Source organism: Dasypus novemcinctus, chromosome 3, assembly GCF_030445035.2.
Source record: "Dasypus novemcinctus isolate mDasNov1 chromosome 3, mDasNov1.1.hap2, whole genome shotgun sequence".
Taxonomy (NCBI): Eukaryota; Metazoa; Chordata; class Mammalia; order Cingulata; family Dasypodidae; genus Dasypus; species Dasypus novemcinctus.
In genome coordinates, this window is record NC_080675.1 from 114,321,934 (window position 1) to 114,342,376 (window position 20,443).

At 37.3% G+C, this 20,443-nt stretch overlaps 1 protein-coding gene and 1 pseudogene across 1 annotated transcript in view; both read right to left on the minus strand.

The window, feature by feature from the left end:
• Positions 1–20,443, minus strand: part of TTBK2 (tau tubulin kinase 2) — a 298,458-nt gene that overhangs the window by 37,540 nt on the left and 240,475 nt on the right. Inside the window, 1 exon segment of the mRNA XM_004466708.3 lies at positions 7,071–7,287. Coding sequence (XP_004466765.2) covers positions 7,071–7,287 — 217 coding nt within the window.
• On the minus strand, positions 12,134–13,405 carry LOC139438187 (transmembrane prolyl 4-hydroxylase pseudogene; annotated as a pseudogene).

Genomic DNA, 20,443 nt, shown 5'->3' on the forward strand with positions numbered 1-20,443 from the left:
CGTCCGTCTACCACATGGGAGGTCCGCGGTTCAAACCCCAGGCCTCCTTGGCCCGTGTGGAGCTGGCCCGTGCGCAGTGCTGATGCGCGCAAGGAGTGCCCTGCCACGCAGGGGTGTCCCCCACGTAGGGGAGCCACACACACAAGGAGTGCGCCCATAAGGAGAGCCGCCCAGCGTGAAAGAAAGTGCAGCCTGCCCAGGAATGGCGCTGCCCACACTTCCCGTGCCGCTGACAACAGAAGCAGACAAAGAAACAAGACGCAGCAAATGGACACAGAGAACAGACAACCGAGGGAGGTGGGGGAGGGGGGAATTAAATAAATAAATAAATCTTAAAAAAAAAAATAATGAAGAAAACTGAACAGCGCCAAAGAAACCTGTGGGATACCATCAAAAGGATCAATATATATATGTAATAGGAGTCCCAGAAGGAGAAAAGAGAGGGGTAGGGTCAAAAGACTATCTGAAGAAATAACGGTTGAAAATTTCCCAAATTTGATGAAAGATTTGAATCTATATATCCAAGAATCTCAACGAACCTCAAGCAGGATAAAGTCTAAGAGAACTATTATAAACAAACTGTCAAAAGTCAAAGATAAAGATAAAATTCTGAAGACGGCAAGAGAGGTGTCTTGTTACGCACAAGGGATCCTAAATAAAATTAACGGCTGATTTCTCATCAGAAACTGTGGAGGCAGTGAAGTGGCATATTCAAAACTTTGAAAGAATACAAATGTCAACCAAGAATACTATATCCAGCAAGACTATCCTTCAAAAATGAAGGAGAACTTAGCATATTCCCATATCAACAAAAATTGAGAATGTGTTGCTGGTACACCTACACTCCAAGAAATGCTACAGGAAGTCCTTCAACCTGAAGTGAAAGGACACTAGAGTGTAACTTGAATCCAAAGAAATAAAATATACCAGTAAAGTTAGTTACAGATGTAAATATAAAAGTCAGTATTAATGTACTTCTGGTTACAGAATGCTAAATAAAATAATAATAAATCAATGTCAGTAGATACACAAAGTAAAAAGGTTTAATTTGTAATAGTAACAGGAGTGGGGAACAGATCCATACAGGAACAGATTTTGTATAATAGGAAGGCAGCAATGGAGGAACTGAGCAAAAAAGATATGACCTAGAGAGCAAACAGCAAACGGCAACCTAACTTCTTCCTTATCAGTATTTATATTAGATGTAAATTGGTTAAAGGCTAATTAAGAGGCAGAGATTGAATAACTGTATGCCAACAAATTAGGTAACATAGATGAAATGGATATATTCCTATAAACAAACTGCCAAAATTAACTCAGAAAGAATTAAAAAATCTGAATAGGCCTGTAACAGAGCTGGAATCAGTAATCAAAAATCTTCCAATAACAAAAATAGCAAGGATCAGATGGCTTCACTGGTGACTCTGTCAAACACTTTAAAAATATCAGTCTTTCTCAAACCCTGCCCCCCCAAAAATAGAGGGAATGCTTCCTTTCTTGTTCTAGTAAGCCCTTATTTCCCTAATAACTAAGACAGCACAAGAAAGGAAAACTATAGACCACTATCCCTAACATGTACATATACAAAAATCCTCAAACTATGCCAGAAAATTGAATCAAGCAGCATATTAAAAGGATTATTATACATCATGAAAAGTAATTCCAACCCAAAGTACATACCCAGAAGAAAGAACTGAAAACAAAAAGTTATATACAAATGTTTATAGCAGTATTTTCCACAATAGTCAAAAAAGTGGAAACAAACAAAATGCCCATCAACTAATGACTGGATAAACAAAATATGATATATCCATACAAAGGGCTATTATTCAGTCATAAATAGGAATGATTTATTGACATATGCTACAACAGGGAACCTTGAAAACATGTTATATAAAAGAAACTAAATATAAAAGGCCACATGTTGGGAAGTGGATGTGGCTCAAACAATTGGGCTCCTGTCTACCAGACAGGAAGGGTCTAGGGCTTGATTCTCAGGGCTTCCTGGTGAAGGCAGGCTGACCCTCACAGAGAGCTGGCCTGTGCAGAGAGCTGTTGCAACAAGATGACACAACAAAAACAGACACAGAGGAGAGACAATAAAAGACGCAGGGGACCGGGAAGCTGAGGTGGCGCAAGAGACTGAGCACCTCTCTCCCACTCTAGAAGGTCCCAGGATCAGTTTCCAGTGCTGCCTAAAGAGAAGACAAGCAGACACAGAAAAACACACAGCAAATAGACACAGACAGCAGACAGCGAGTACAAAAACAATGTGGGGGAAGGGGGACGGGATTAGTAAAAATCTGAAAAAGGAAAAAACGGCCACATGTTGTAGGCTTCTATTTAAATGAACTGCCCAGAATAGGCAATTCCATAGGTATTGAAGGTAGATTAGTAGTTGCGAAGGGCTGGAGAAAGTGATAATGGGCTGTGATTGCTTGATGGGTACAGGGTTCCTTTTTGGGGTTATGAAACGGTTCTACAATTAGATAGTGGTGATGGTTGTATAACATTGCAAAATGCTGGAAGTCAGTGAACTATAAGCTTTAAAACTGTTAAAATGGTGAATTTCATCTCAATAAAAGGAAATTATTTTTTCTTACTGGAAAAAAAAAAATTAGAAGCAGTTACCCAAGCTCAAATAACTGCTGTTTCATTCCCTCTCAAAAAATAAAACAGGGGAGCAGATGTAGCTCAGTGGTTGAGTGCCTGCTTCACATGTAAGAGGTCCCAGGTTTAATTCCCAGTACCTCAGTGGGGGAAAAAAGGGAAGAAAAGACCAGGAAATACAAAGTATCCCAAGAAACGTGTGTTTAAATACATCACAGTCAAAATGCAGAACATCAAAGACAATGAAAGCCTGAAAAGTAGTCAGGGGAAATGATCACCTATAAAGAAAAAAACAATTAAAATGAAAGCAGACTTCTAAATACCAACAACTGAAGTCAAAGGAAAAATACCTGTCACTCAAAAATTTTGTAGCCAGCATATACTATCTTTAAAAAATGAGGCTGAAATAAATACATTTACAGATTAAAAAACTGAGAGCCCTCTACCAAAAAAAAAAAAAAAAGACCTGAACTAAAGGAACTTCTAAAGGAAATAATTCAGAAGAAGATGATCTAAGACTTTCAGGAAAGAAAAAAAGAAAAGAAAAGAAAAAATAAATGGTATACATTTTTGATGATCCATATAAACATGGCTTGCATAAAAAAATAATATAATGTGAGCAATTTTCAAGGGAAAAACTAAAACATAGAAGAGAACAAAAATTGTGGGAGAAGTTAAAATGTTTTAGGTCCTTACAATATCAGGAAGGGGAATAAGACTTTAAGTTAAAAATGCATGAAGTAGAGGAGTAGATGTGGTTCAGGCAGTTCACTACATATCTCCCATATGGGAGGTCCAAGCTTTGGTTCCCAGTGCCTCCTAAAGAAGACAAACAAACAAAGAGCAGACAATAAGTAGACATTGAGTAAAAACAATGAGCAGATGAGAAAAAAAATAAGCAGACAGCGAGAAAAAACTAGCAGACAATGAGCAAAACAACAAGCAAGCAATGAACAGACAAGAAAAAAAAACAAGCAGGAAGTGGATGTGGCTCAAGCAGTTGAGCACCCACCTCCCACATGCGAGGTCCCAGGTTCAGTTCCTGGTGCCTTCTAAAGACGACAAACAATGAGTAGACAACGAATAGACATCAAGCAAAAACAATGAGCAGACAAGAAAAAACCAAGCAGACATTGAGAAAAAAAAAAAAAGAGCAGACAACGAACAAAAAAAACAAGCAGGGAGCAGATGTGGCTCAAGCTGTTAAGAGCCCACCTCCCACATGGGAAGTCCCAGGTTTGGTTCCTGGTGCCTCCCAAAGGAAAAGAAAATGCATGAGATATTTTAAGGATAACTATTAAAAGAATAGAAATAAAATGTTTAAATTTTACTTAAACAGAGAGGGAAAAAAATGTAAAAAAGGAAAAATAAATCAACTCTTTAATCCAAAAAAGGGGGCAGGAAGCATTAAGAAATTTGAACCAATAGAAATATAAAAGAGAGTATAAACAAATTCAAAAGAAATTCTAAATGTGAATGAACTAATATGATCAATTAAAAGACAAAGATTTAAAAACTATCCAGTTGTATGCCATTTATAAAAGTCACAATGAAAAAGGGCAGGAAAAGACAGAAAGAAAAGGAGGAAAAAATATATACCTTACAAGCACTAGCTAGAAGAAAGATGGCTTAACTGTATTAATTTCTGACAAAATAGGCTTTCGTACTAAAAGAATTATTAGCAATAGAAAGGGTCAACTATATAATGTAAAAAAAAAACTTCTGATGACTTGAAAGATGTAACAATGCTAAATTTGTACTCAAAAACTAAAGGGTGAAAGAGAAAAATTAGTATGGAAACTTTTAACATTTAGGATGGAATGAGAATGAAACACAACATATTAAAATCTTAAAGACACAATGACAGAGGCATTTATTCCTTCCTTTTGCTTGTTTTGCATTTATTTTGATCTTCTTTCGTTTCTTGATGTAGAAACTTAGGATGATTGATTTTGAGGCCTTTTCTGTTTTCTAATGTAAGCATTTAAGATTATTAATTTCCCTCTCAGGACTCCATCCCAGTATTTTGATGTAATTTAATTTTCTTCTAAGTATTTTTTTTTCTAATTTCCTTTGAAACGTCATTTGACCCATGAATTATGTAAAGGTACATTGTTTAATTTCTAAATGTTTAGAGATTTTCCCATTGTCTTTCTGTTGCTGATTTCCAGTTTGAATCCACTATGATCTATATGGTATAAATTCTTTCAAATTTGTTAAGGTCTTATGGTTCTACTTTTATAGACTCCTACCTAAGATAGTGATTATCTATAGGGGTAGACAGAGGGCTGGGATAGGGTAGAAGCAAAAAATATGTCGTAATTTTCATGTCATAATGATTCATATAATCTTTTATATATAGTATGCAATAGATTTTAAAAGATAATACAAAGAGCTGTTTAGAATTCTACTAGATACCCAATAAATCCCTAAAGTTACAACCTCCATCCATGCACATTCTAATTTCTATATTTTCATCTTTTGTTTATACTTTTATTTTAGCCAAGTTTTCCATAAGGCATGTCCCCCACCCCAACCCTGTTTTCATGCACTCCTATTCCTATTTCTCTTACAGTCCTTGTTTTGTACAATGTTTTATCTTGTATTTTACTTGGTTGTGTACATAGGTATGTAACCAAACATACTGTAAGCTCCTTAAAAGTAAAATATGTTTTTCAAATTCCACTGCACCTAGGCTAGGGAATTGCAAATAGAAGGTGCTCAATAAAAGTTTGATGAATGTTTTAAAAAATGAGTAAATTCAGAATTTAATGACCTAGCTTTATTCCAAATTTGCTGAATACTTTAAGTGTTCAAGATGAGTAGAGAACTTGTGAAGTACAACAGCATATATTATAAATTCAAGAAACCACACATCAACATAATAACAAATGACAGACTACTTAGGGGCAAAACCATCTGCCATTTAAGTTTTACTGAGATTAAACAGTGATAATGGGTAACAGAACATTAAAAGAATTAAGCTCTTCTATGTTAAGTGCAACCTTCCTCATAATGTATATACAGAAACATCCATGTGGGCTGGCAACTAATGAGTTTAACTAGTGATTCTGTTTTTTGCTACAAGATCATTTCACTCCTGGTACCATAAAGCTAGCTACAAATTACACTTTAAAAATCTGACACTGACTCCCTGGCTGCTCTGCATTATTCATGCCTGAATGCTTATTCAACAGCCAGATGATGCTGTCATGTTTGCATTTATGTAAAGAATGTTTTTGCAAATGACTCTCATGACTGAAAGTACAAATCCGTAAGTTAACTTTGAAAAGTACATAGTTTAACGATTGTCTGAAGATAGGCCAAGCTCCTCAGACTGATCACAGAAGAATCTTTACAGTATATGAATATTTTCCATTCATAAAACATGACTAGCCAATCTTCTATTAATTATGTTAATAGATATAAACCCAAAGTCTCATTTCATGCCAAGTCCCCCCCGCCCCCGCCGAGATGGCTCCCTGTTGTCTGCTTGCTTTGTCTGCTTGTTGTCTCTGTTGTTGTCTGCACATTACATTCACTCATTGTCTGCTTGTCTTCTTGAGGAGGCACTAAGAACCGAACGTGGGACCTCCCGTGTGAGAGGAGGTGCCCAACCACTTGAGCCACATCCACTGCCTGCTCATTGTGTCTACCTGTCTTCTTTAGGAGGCACCGGGAACTGAACCTGGGACTTCCCATGTGGGAGGTAGGCACCCAACTGGTTGAGCCACATCTGCTCCCTCATGCCTGTAAGTTTTAACCTCCTTCCCCAAGCAAACCTTTATAAAAATAACAAAGAAGCACACCCAAACTAATTCATTTGTGAGTCATTGCCTCTCCATCCCATTTTCCTTCACCTTATCTTCTATGAAAAGGTAAATGACAAGGAGCAATAGGATTTAAAAAAAGTTTGGGGTAATCTGACCCAAGAAAACTAAGAATTAACCATTTAATTAAGAAACCTATCTCTGTCTCCATACTGACAATGGACCTGCTTGCAATCCTAATGAAGGAAAAATCAGGTTATTTTTCAAGATTCTCTTTGTCTTTATAAGATTGATACATCTATTTAAGGAAGTTTTTAGAATGGGTGCTCATAGTTCCACGGGTCCACCCTCAAAAAAGGGCCCAGAATCTTGTCACATTTGTAAGGACTATTAGCTTCTATCCTATAGACATCTGTTTTTAAGTTGCAGTGTCTGATTATTACTTCTTAAAAAATACTTTCATCTTTCTCACAAAATACAAGATGAAGATTAATGTTTGGTGTATAAAAGCCGTGTGTTATGGGCAAAATTGACCAAAATATTGCACTTACAAATATTTAAGTAACTAGCAATACATTGTTTCTGTTCACTTTTTATTCAGATTTGAGAATCATGAGATTTTGCTATAGCCAAGAGGACGAAAAAATAAGCACATACAAAAATATCACTTCCTATGTAAGAAATACACACCTTACAAATCCCAAGCTTTATCTTGTTCCTGTTGGCATCCAGCTCTTCCCAGACATCCTTCTCTTGGGGACGAGGTTGTACCAGAGATCCAGGTAATTTATCTGGTGACACACCAACAGGGATACCATTCTCTCCATCACTGAGCTGTTCATCTGGAAAAACCTCATCTGTATTTTCTCGAAGCAAGTCTCCTGGGATGGGAGTGGCATTGGCAATTCTAAAAATGTGGGACAAAAAAGGGTAGAATTTTAAAACACCAAAATGAAAAATACTATGAAACCTACCTACATTTTGTTTCTGGATTTAAATGAGGAGGCCTACATACAATTAAGAGAGTAAAACAAAAAAGAAAAAAATTCCTAATAAACTTAGGCCAAGCCAGTTCTACAGAAGAAAACGTCAAAAATTTGATCAATTCAGAATTCTCAAGCTGTCTTTAAAATACAGATTCCAGTACAATAACTCACTGAATTGACCATCATTTAAAAAAAATATTTGGTACAACTTTTATCATTGATGTGGAGGCAGTGGCCACTGGAGGTTCTTAAGTCAGGGAGAGGGTAAACAGGTATAATATGGAGGCATTTTTGGGACTTGGGAATTGTCCTGAATGACATTGCAAGAACAGTTAAAGACCATTATGTATCTTGCCATAACCTACAGAATTGCGTGGGAAAGAGTGTAAACTACAATGTAAACTATAATCCATTCTTTGCGGCAATGCTCCAATGTGTTCATCAATTGCAATGAATGTACCAAACTAATGAAGGATGTTGCTAATGGGGGCAAATGTGGGCAGTGTTGGGTGCTGGGTATATGGGAATTCCCTACATTTTTTATGTAATATTTATGTTATCTTAATTATCTTTTTAAAAAATTTGAAAATTAAAAAAAGAAAGAAAGAAACGCTATATAAATGAACCTGTACATTTATGTAGTCTTTTCTATCTGGCTTCTTTAATTTATCATGATGCTTTTGATAGTCATCCATGTTGTTGCATGTATTAGTAATTGATTATATTTTATTGTTGACTGGTATTTCATTGTGTGGATACATAGCATTTTGTTTACTCATTCACCTGTTGATGGACATTTCAGTTGTTTCTGATCTTTTCACTATCATGAATCATGCAGCTATGAAAATTTCTGTCTAAGCCTTTGTGAGATATTTTATTTTAATAAATATCCAGGAGTGAAATTACTGGGCTGAATAACACATATATGTTTAACATTATAAGAAGTGGTTAAATTGCTTCCAAAATTGTACCATTTTACATTTCCACAAAAAATTTATAAAGATTTGAATAACTTCACTCCAAAACAAAAGAATATTTGGTCTATTTTCCAAGAAGTCTTCGTCAATTGTGATAGTATTGTCTATTCTTTACCTATTTTTCTTAGAGAATAACAAAAATTACAAACAGGAAAATGTTAAGTGTAGTATGGAAATAAGCAGGCATCTGATCAATAAAAACTATGCTATATCTTATATTTATATATATTTATAGGTATATATCTAGAAAAACACTGATGATGGCTTCTCAGAAAAAATTTATAGCCTTGTTAAAGTCCCTGTAGTTCTGACACTAGGAACATATTAAACCAGTAGTTTGGGCTAAAATATTTCAAGTGAAAGGATTTATTATAAAGGTAATTAAAGATCAGAAATAAACTAGCTACAATAAATGCTTTTTTCAGATATGAGTTCAATATACTTTATTTACTCATTCAAGGAATTACAATGGACACAACATATAGATTTATTCCCTAAAGAAAGGGAAAGGCAAATGGATGAATATTTGAACTCAGGAAGCTCAGTCTACTAGCTGCACATTTTTTTCTCCATTTTAATCACTGTGTTCTTCTAAATCCTTTTTTCCCTTATGCTTAGATACCATTCTGTTTCTCTTCAACTATCCCACATTCTTTGGCATTTTCTTCTTTTACTCCTCAGGAAAGAAACCACTCCTGCACCTGTGAATTCCTGAGAATTCAAGGAATTAGCCCATTTTCTCCAAACATGCTATCTCCCACATGACCCAGTCTGCTATTCTCCTCTCAAGTTTATTCCTATTATTTCTTCCATAACAATTATTTACTGTCTTCTTCTACAACTCTGATCCAAATCTGGAGTTGGAGATATGGAAAGAAATAATTCCTTCCCAGGAAAACAACATATAATAATTATATACCAGGAATATAAATGAGCAAGAAGGTGTATGTTAACATATCTATATTATACATAGGTATAAAACAGATATATTCACAGATTACAGAAAACTGATGTCACTAAATAATTTTATCAATAAAAATGAAAGAATGAAAATTAAGTTCCAAATTTTAAAAATGGAAATAACCCACTAATTAAAATAAAATATAAGAAAAGACCTAATAAGGATAAATGCAGAGGTTAGAGGTAGAGAATAGAAGAACATTAGACCCAATTAAGAAACAAAATTTTTTTTTAATTCTTAAAAAAAGGCACATCACTAACAAACATGGTCAAGAGAAAAGGGGAAAGCACAAATATAAAAAAAATAAGAAATGACAAGGGGAAAATAACCATAAAAAGAGAAGAAATTTTAAAAATCAGTAAGAGACTGCTTTGAAGACTTCTATGCAAATAAGTTTAAAAACCTAGATGAAATGCATGGTTTCCTACGGAAAGGCAGATTACAAAAATTGACCACACTAGAATTAGAAAGTTTAAAAAGAAAAATTTCTATAGAAGAAACAAAAGTTATTAAGGAACTATCCCATATAAAGCACCAGATCCTGATGGTTTTACGGGAAAATTCTACCAATCCTTCAAAGACCAGATAGTCTCGATACTCTATAAATTGTTCCAAAGCATTGAAAATGAAGAAAAATTACTAACTTGAACACAGTCATGCTTATTTGTCTAGATAGTGTCTCTGGCTGCTCTAGTGGTTTTTTGTAGTTTTTTTTTTCCCCCCAAAGACTTATTTTATTTCTTTCTCTCTCCTTCTCCCCGCGCCCCACCATTGTCTGCTCTCTGTGTCTATTAGCTGTGTGTTCTTCTGTGTCCACTTGCATTATCAGGCAGCCCTGGAAAACTGCGTCTCTTTTTTGTTGCATCATCTTGCTGCGCCAGCTGTGTGTGTGGCACCACTCCTGGGTAGGCTGCGCTTTTTACATGTGGGGTGGCTCTCCTTGCAGGGCGCACACCTTGCATGTGGGGCTCCCCTATGTGGGGGTGCTCCTGTGGGGCATGGCATTCCTTGCACGTGGCAGCACTATGCATGGGCCAACTTACCACATAGGTCAGGAGGCCCTGGGGATCAAACCCTGGACCCTCCACATGGCAGATGGATGCTCTATCACAATTGAGCCATGTCTGCAATGGTAATAGTGTCAGGGACTGTACAGCCCACAAATATTTATCTGGTCATTACAAAAAGGTTTGCAGACTCCAAATCCAAGGCATTCTCCCTCAACTAAGAAATTTAGTATTGTGGGCTTTACACAATCAATTTTTCAACATATTTTTGTTATGGTACACATATATTACATTACTACTTGCTAAAGACTTTTTCAATACTAATTAAAAAAAGACATTATAAACTTCCCTTACCATTCCTTTAATCATATGCAATATTAAAAACTTTTTATTTTGAAATAATTTTAGACTTACAGAAAAGTTGTAAAAATAGTACAGGGAGTTTCAATATATCCATCACCCAGCTCTCCCTAATATTAATATATCTTACAAATCAAAGTACAATTATCAAAACCAGGAAATAAACATTGATAATATCCTATAAACATCGATATTATCCCATTAACCAATCAACAAATCTTATTTGAATTTCATCAGTTTTCCCACCAATGCCCTTTTTTCTTGTCCTGGATCTAACTCAAGATCCCACATTCTATTTAGCTGTCAAGTTCCCTTTGAGTATTCCCTATCTTACACAATCTTGACTGGCCAGTTATTGGTTAGAATATCTCACAGTTCGGCATTATCTCTGGATTTTTTCCATGATTAGACTGAGGTTATATATGTTTAGCAAGAATTACATTGTGCCCTTCTCTGTACATCACATTAGGAGGTAAATGTCGACATGAATTATTACTGTGATGTTAACTTTGATCACTTGGTTATGGTGGTTAGCCAAGTTAATTTCCACTGTAAAATTTGATACTTAGAAACCATGTGAATACCTTGTTTTGTATCATACTTTTTCCCACTTAATTTTAGCACTCAACAAAGAATTGTACCTGCAAAAGTATGAGGCCCACAAACTTAAACCGTTTACTGTCTGGTCCTTTAAAAAAAAAGTGTGCTGACCTCTGGATTATCTCTATTTGTAAATGATATAGTAGAATAGTGGAAACCCCAAAGAGAATCAATGTTAAAGATAACTCACACATAAAAAAGTGCATAAAACAAAGTTAACATAAATAATCAACACTCTTCAAATACATAAACAAAAAACAATCAGAGGGCATGCTGGTAAAAAAAAAAAGTTACAACACTATCAAAAAAGATTAAATGATATTAATGAGTCCTAATATTGAAATTTTGCATTCCTTTAATAAATCTGTCTTGGCTATGGTATATTATCTCCTTAATGTATTGTTCAACTCTGCTTGCTAATATTTTATTTAATATTCATGTATCAATATTCATGAATGATACTGGTCTGTAATTTTATTATTTTTGGTACTATCTTTATCAGGTTTAGGAATCAATATCATAAGTTGCTTTATTTCCTTGTGAAACCATCTGGTTCTGGTGTTTTTATATTGGGTAGTTCCTCAGTAATTTTATTTCTTCTATAGAAATTTTTGTTTCAACTTTCTAACTCTAATATGGTCTTTTATTTTTGTCCTGCCAAAGTCGTGTGGTTTTATCCAACTTCTGGGGATAGCATGAGTCTGTACACAATAAAAAACATGAATATAGAAATTGTGCCCTAATCAAACTTGGAGGTAGGGTGGGGCAAGGCCCTGGGCTGGCCTTGGGTTTATAGCAGGAAGGGTTGCTAGAAAGGCTCCAAAGTCTTGGATTTCAGGGACCTCACAACTGGGGGTTAGAGTCAACCCTCCCCTAAGAGTTCCACACATGCATCATGGTAGGCTGAGTCCATGGCCCACTTGAGTTGCGAGTCCATGCCCCCTTCTTTGGTGAAGTACATCATCTTCTGCTGGAAGAATATACCCTTTGCACATGGCTGGGATCCACACTGATCTAGTTGTTGTCAATCACTTGGTGCCATGAGACCAGGCAACCCCTGTGCAGTATAGTCATCCTTATTGCCCACATAGCCTTGCCCTTCAGGCAGGTAGTTGTACCACAAAACTTTGTGTACTACTAGGGTTGACATCCAAATTCCTCGTCACGGTGCCTACAAGTTTAACGGAGGTCAACATCATCCCTTATCAGATTCATTTCATCATAGGTCGTGTTGTTTTGCTACAGGGAAGTCAATCTCATCCTTGCCAGTGACTTTGTTAACATAAAAGAGAACCATCTTGTAGCGGCAGGAGGTCTCGAAGGGTATAGATTTATTGGCTACCAGCTTGGTGTGGTCTCCAGGTACATGGCTTGCTGTTCATGTGGGCATGGTAGTGGCCTCTCTCACCATATTGCACAAACTGCAGTGGGTCACTGATTTCCATGATCTCAGGTGTCAGGCGGGTGAGGCACAAAACCCTCTGGTAGATGGTGCACATGATATATGAGCACCCTCACCCACATGTGGTGGCTCTTCCGTACCAGCTCACTGGCCTCTGCCTTGTGGCTCCTCATGTACTTGTGGAAGTCCAGAAGATTCATGTCAGAGAACTCCTGCAAGCTCAGCACTCTGTTACTATTGGTGTTAGTCTTGATAACAGTGCACATTTCCGGAATGTTTTCTGGAGCTATTCACTGTCCATTTCCTAGGTGAGTCTGGGCCAGGACCTGTAGAGCTGCAGATGACCATCACAACTCTGGTCCAGCATCCAGAAGAAGTCTAGTTGGCTGACCTGCATCATGCCCATTGCCTATTCCTAGTCCTCAGTGTGCAGAATCTGGCTACACTGTCACTCTGTCTTTGCCAGATGGAAGATGAGATGATATTTCTTGTTACTCAGGAAGCCAAAAATTTGAAAAAGTAGACGTTTGATGCTGAGAGTATTGATGAAGTGGTCCCTGCTGGCAACCAACTGGACCTGGCATTCGTGCCCCAACTTTATACCTTAGAGCCATGTGAGGGGGTCCAAGGTTGAAATGGTCCAGAGCCCTGGGAGTGGCACTGGGGCTTGGAGTCAGTGTTGTCTAATGTGGCCAATTTTAGTAATCTATATTTCCCTAGGAAATTATGCATTTCCTCTAGACTTTCCAATTTATTTGCATAGAGGTCTTCAAAGTGGTCTCATTACTTTTGTCGTCGTTGTTTGTTTTAGGAGGTAGTGGAGATTGAACTCGGGACTCTGAATGTGGGAAGCAGGTGCTCAACCACACAGCTATACCTACTCTGCAATTTACATTAATTTTAATCTTCTTCATGATAGGTTTCCTGAAATTTCCTCAGTTGATATGACTGAATTTGTTTTCTGATTTTATTTTACAATAAACTTTTATAGATCAAGATCTTTAAATATTTTTGTTCATTTTCTGTTTTATTAGAGAAGTTGTGGGTTGACAGAAAAATCATGCATAAAATACAGGATTCCCATATACCACCCTATTATTAATACCTTGCATTGGTGTGGAACATTTGTTAACAATAGATGAAAGTACATTTTTAAAATGTACTGATAATTTTGACTCTACCCCCAGCATGAGGGGAAGGCAGGCTGGCTGAAAGTCACAGTGATGGCAGGAACTGCCTTCTTTCCACCCAGATTGGACTGCTGCCCTAGCCTAGGCTTCCTCCTTCCTCTGGCAAGGAGGAAGTTGGTGGAACCTGCACCAGTCTTTGTGAGTAACTACAGGTACATTCAGCTGGCACAGACTGAATAGCTGGAAGTTTACTGAGGCAACTGCAGTCATTTTAGACCTGCATGGCATAGATTTCTGTCCAGACCTGCAGCTCCATCCCCATCCCTGGTGGGGGAGAAGGGGTGTGAAGCTTCATCAGTCTCTCTGGGCAACTACAGCCTAGGCCTACATGAATTGGATTACAGATGGCTGTGGCTTGGTCCCTACCCCTGGCAAAGAAGAAACGTGAGAGAAGCTTCACTGGTTTCTGGGCATTGTGGGCAGTTTGAGCCTCCACAGCTTACAGCACCAACTACACAACCAGCAAGGGAGAAAGGGTAAGAAAGCTCTAAACTAAGTAGAGACACTGCACCCAGAATAAACACATTTAGTAAGCCAGATGCCAGGACACCAAAAAAAAAAAGTACAATCCATACCAAGAAACAGGAGGATATGGTCCAGTTAAATGAACAAGATAAGCTTCCAGATGACATAAAGGAGTTGGGACAACTAATCATAGATGTTTAAACAAATCTCCTTAATAAATTCAATGAGAAGGCTAAAGAGATTAAGGATATTAAGACATTGGATGAGCACAAAGAAGAATGTGAAAGCATACATAGAAAATAGCAGATCTTACAGGAATGAAACGGGCAATAATGAAATTAAAAATACACTGGAGTGGGAAGCAGACTTGGCTCAATGGATAGAGCATCCACCGACCACATGGGAGGTCCACGGTTCAAACCCAGGGCCTCCTTGACCCGTGTGGAGCTGGCCCATGTGCAGTGCTGATGCACGCGAGGAGTGCCGGGTCACACAGGGGTGTCCCCTGCATAGGGGAGCCCCACACGCAGGGAGTGAGGCCCATAAGGAGAACCGCCCTGCGCAAAAGAAAGTTCAGCCTGCCCACAAGTGGCGCTGCACACACGGAGAGCTGACACAACAAGATGATGCAACAAAAAGAGAGACAGATTCCTGGTGTCGTTGACAAGAATAGGAGCAGACACAGAAGAACACACAGTGAATGGATACAAAGAATAGATAACTGGGGGGGAGGGGAGACAAATAAATATAAATCTTAAAAAAAAAACACAAAACCCTGGAGGGAAGTGGATGTGACTCACCTGATAGAGCATCCACCTACTATATAGGAGGTCCAGGGCTTGGTACCCCAAGGCCTCCTGGCCCGTGTGGTGACCTGGCCCATGTGTAGTGCTGCCTCATGCAAGGAGTGCGGTGCCACACAGGGGTGCCCCTGCACAGGGGTGCCCTACGCACAAGGAGTATGCCCCACAAGGAAAGCTGCCCCATGGAAAAAAAGCACAGCCCATCCAGGAGTGGCGCCACACATAAGGAGAGCTGATGCAGCAAGATGACACAACAAAAAGAGACAACAGATTCCTGGTGCCGTTGACAAGAATAGAAGCAGACACAGAAGAACACACAGTGAATGGGCACAGAGAACAGACAATGCGGGGAGGGAAGGGAGAGAAAGAAATAAAAATAAATCTTAAAAAAAAAAAAGGATACTGGAATCATATAAGAGCAGATTTGAGGAGGCAGAAGAAAGGATTGGTGAGCTTGAAGACATATCCTCCAAAAGTGGACATACAAAAGAACAGATGAAAAAAAGAATGGGAAAAATTGAACAAGGTCTCAGGGAATTAAATGACAGTAAGAGATATGTGAACATACATGTCATGGGTCTCCCAGAAGGAGAAGAGAAGGGAAAAGGGGCAGAAGGAATATGTGAAGAAATAATGGTGGAAAATTTCCACAGACTATTGAAGGACACAGATATCAATGTCCAAAAAGCACAGTGTATTCTCATCTGAATAAATCCAAATAGACCAACTCCAAGACATACTAATCAGAATATCAAATGCCAAAGACAAAGAAAATTCTGAGAGCAGTAAGAGAAAACCAATGCATAAAATATAAGTAAAAGTAACTCGAAGTTTCAAAAGAGTGGTGAATATAAAATATGACAGATAAAACCCAAGGTTAAAATGGGTGATATAAGAACTGCCTTTAGTCATAACACTGAATGTTAATGGATTAAACTTCCCAATCAAAAGACACAAAAATCTTATTCAGTGAAATGGATAAGAAAATATGAGCCATCTGTATGCTATCTGCAAGAGACTCACCTTAGACCCAAGGATACCAACAGAAAAGTCAAAGCTGGAAAAGATATTCCATGCATGCAACAATGAAAAAAGAGAAAAAAAAAGAAAGCCAGAGTAGCTACACTTACATCAGGTGAAATACACATTAAAAGACACTAGTCCCCAAAGAGAGCCAAAAGAGCTACAACCCTAGGTGCTAGTTCTCCTGAAGGCTATGGAGATCCACAGGGTATATGGTCATGGCAGATGGATCTGGAGTTCTGTGCCATGTCAGAGGGCCCTACTTTGGAATTTGTGCTCCTGAATGTGATGGAGGTGGACTCAGATGTGGCCTTCCTACACATGCCTCTTCTGTCACTTTTACTGAAACTTGTGGTTGGCGCTTGGGATGGTGCATACTCAGGGGACTTGAATCTCTGGACTGCCCATGTGCCAGCTGGGCCCTAAGCCTCAGCAGAGTTGTGACTCCTACTCTCTGGTTCATTGGACTTACCCAGGTCAGCTAACAGGGAGGTGAAGATGGTTAACCATCACACCAGGGAATCAAGACTGCCAACAACTCAAAGCAGAGGAATTGCATCCATCATCCAAGCGGAATCTAAGCCCCCTCTTGATCTAGAGGTGAAGTGGACATCACCATCCCAGGGTCCACAGAATGGAGGAATAAAATATGGATTAGAGTGAACTTACTGACATTTTACTATAAAACTATAGTGACTACTAATAGAAGAAATTGTAGCATTGAGGTGGAGAAAGTAGCCAGAGTATTTGCTGAGGGCAGGGAGAGGGAAGAAGAGATGTGATGTGGGGGCATTTCTGGGACTTTGAATTGTCTTAAATGATATTGCAGGCTCAGATACTGGACTTTATATATCCTGCCATAACACACTGAATATACTGGGGGAGAATGTGAACTACAGGGTAAACTATTATCTATGTGGGGCAGCACTGCTCCAAAATGTATTCACCGAGTGCAATGAGTACGCCACAATGATGGAGGAGGTTGTTGGTGTGGGAGGAGTTGGGTGGGGCAGTGGCAGGTACACGGAAACCTCTTTATTTTTTTAACATAACATTTTTTTGTGATGTATATATCCTCAAAAAAATACAATTTACAAAAATGATGGGGTGGGGGGTGGGGAGTGGGGTATATGAGAACATCTTATGTTTTTTATGTTTTTTTATGTTTTTTAATGTAATGTTCTTTGTGATCTATTAACTTTAGTTTAAAAAGTGTAAAAAAAAAAAAGACACTAGCAATGCGCAATCTGAGGAGGAAGTCAGGATAATAATCCCATTTACAAGAACAACTGAAAAAATCAAATATTTTGGAACACTTAACTAAGGAGTAAAGAACTTTTATTCAAAAAACTACAATGCATTGTTAAAATAAATTTTTTAAAAAGACCTAAACAATTGGAAAAATATTTCATGCTCATGGATTGGAAGACTAAATATTATTAAGATTTCAATTCTACCCAAATTGATATACAGATTCAATGTAATCCTGATAAAAATTCCACCAGCATTTTAAAAATAAATGGAAAACAAAATTATCAAATTTGGAAAGGCAAGGGGTCCCAAATAGCCAGAAACATCTTAAAAAGGAAAAGCTTTGTTGGAGGACTCTCACTTCTGGACTTTGAATATTACCTAGCTACAGTCGTAAAAATAGCATGGTACTGGCATAAAGGCAGACAGAGAGACCAATGGAACTGAACTGATAGTTCAGAAACAGACCCTCACTCACATCTATGGTCAAGTGGTTTTTGGACAAGTCTGTCAAATCCATCCAGCTCGGGAAAAACAGTTCATTCAAAAAATGCTGCTAAGAGAACTGGATATCCACAGACAAAAGAAAGAAAGAAGACCCTATTGTACACCTTATACAAAAATTAACTCAAAATGGATCAAAAAGCTAAATATAAAAGAAAGGACCATAAAAGCTTCTAGAAGAAAATGTAGGAAAACATCTTCAAGACCTGGTGGTAGGTGGTAGATTCTTAAAGGAGACAGGAAGGAGGACTGAGATGGACTACTGATACTTAATAAATGTAGGTTTTAATTAACTTTACTGTAAAAGTGTCTGGAAAGGATAGCCTAGGGATGTAAATATCAATTGAAAGAAAGCTGGAGAATAGTCTAGGGACTGAATAACACAATAAACCTAGAGGTGGATAAGAATTGTGGTTGATGTTACAGATGCAAGAATGTCCTTTGTGAGCTAGAGCAGATGACATCACTATTGCAGGGTGGTGGGAATGTGAAGAAGCATGTGAAAAATACAAGTGGAGTGACCTATGGACTGTGGTTAACAGCAATACTGTAATATTCATGCACCTATGCCAAGATGTACTGTGTTGATAATGGGGGAGTATGGAAAAAGTGTGCCAAATGTACTCTATGGACCATGTTTAGTGGTAATAGTCTGATAATATTCCCTCATAATCTGTAACAAACAAATGTTCTACCATGGTGTGGTATGTTGATAGAGGGTATTGTATGGGAATTCTGCACATGTGCATAATTGTTCTGTAAGTTCACAATTTCTGTCATAAAAATATATTTAAAATAATAATAATAGGGAGGTTTGAGGGAAATATACACCAAATATAAGATATGGACTATAGCTGGTAGTAAGATTTTGACGATATTCTTTCATAATTTGTAACAAATATCTCACAACACAAAGTTGTGGTAGATTGATGTATGGGACTCCTGTATGATGTTTTGCATGTTTGCTCTGTAAGCCTACAACTTTTAGTATATACTTATAGTTTATGTATGTTCATGTATAAATGATGTAAGAAAAATAAGGGTAAGGGTAGATTGGGAGAAAAATATACCAAATGTAAGATACTTTGGTTAGTAGTAATATTTTAAGGATGCTTTCTTCATTAATTAAAAATGTTTCATAACAGTGCAAGGGACTGGTGGTAGGGTGAGGTATGAGAGCCCTGTATAATGTTATGTATGTTTGTTTTGTAAGTTCACAATTATTACTATACTCTTATTGTTTATGTATGTTTATGTATGAGTGATTTACTCCAATAAATTTAAAAAAATGTACTGATAATTATAGTCCAGTGTTTATCTTGGGGTTCATTATTTGTGTAGTTAGATGGATATTTTAAAAAAAATTTATCCTGTTATCATACATATAACCTAATATTTCTCCCTTTTAAACACATTCACATACATATTTCAGTGCTGTTATGTTCACAATGTTGTGCTACTGTCACCACCATCCATTACCAAAACATTTCCATCATACTAAATAGGAACTCTGTATAATTTAAGCCTTAACTACTCATTTCCCATCCTTCCCCCACCCCTATGCTGGTAACTTGTATTCTAGATTCTGATTCTATGAGTTTGCTTTATGTGCCTGGCTTCTTATTTCACTCAACATGTTTTAAGGGTTCATTCAGGTTGTCACATATATCAAGCTTTCATTCCTTCTCCACTCTGAATACTATTTCAGAGTATGTATATAGCACATTTTATCCGCTCATCAGTTGATGGACACTTGGGTTGCTTCCATCTTTTGGCAATCTTGAATAATGCCACTATGAACATGGGTGTGTAAATATGTTTGAGTACCTGCTTTCAATTCTTTAGGGTATACCTAGTAGTGGGTTTGTCAGATCATATAATAATTCTACACTTACCTTTCTGAGGAATCACCAAGCTGTTTTCCAAAGCAGCTGCACCATTATGCATTGCCACCAGAAATGAATGAGTGTTCCTAAGTCTCCACATTCCTTCTAATACCTGGAGTTTTCATTTTTTAAAAAATAGTGCCCATTCTAATAGGTGTGAAATGGTTTTGATTTGCATTTTCCGGATGGTTAATGATATTGAGCACCTTTTCTTATGCTTTCTGCTCATTGGTATATCTTCTTTGGAGAAATATTTATTCAACTTTTGCCCATTTTTAAATTGGGCTGTTTGTCTTTTTGTTAATTTGAAGGATTTCTTTATATATTTTGGATATTAAATCTTTAGTGGATATGTGGTTTCCAAATATTTTCTTGCATTGTGTAGGTTGATTTTTTACTTTCAAGATAAAGTCCTTTGAGACGCAAAAGTGTTAATTTGGAGGAGGTTCCATTTATCTATTTGTTCTTTGTTTGCTTGTGCTTTGGGAGTTAAGTTGAACAAACCATTGCCTACCAGGGTCCTGAGGATGATTTCCTACATTTTCAAGTAGGAGTTTTTATAGCTCTAGTTCTTATATTAAGGTCTTTGATCCATTTTGAGATAATTTTTGTATATGAAGTTAGATTCATTCATTTTTCTTCCCCAAA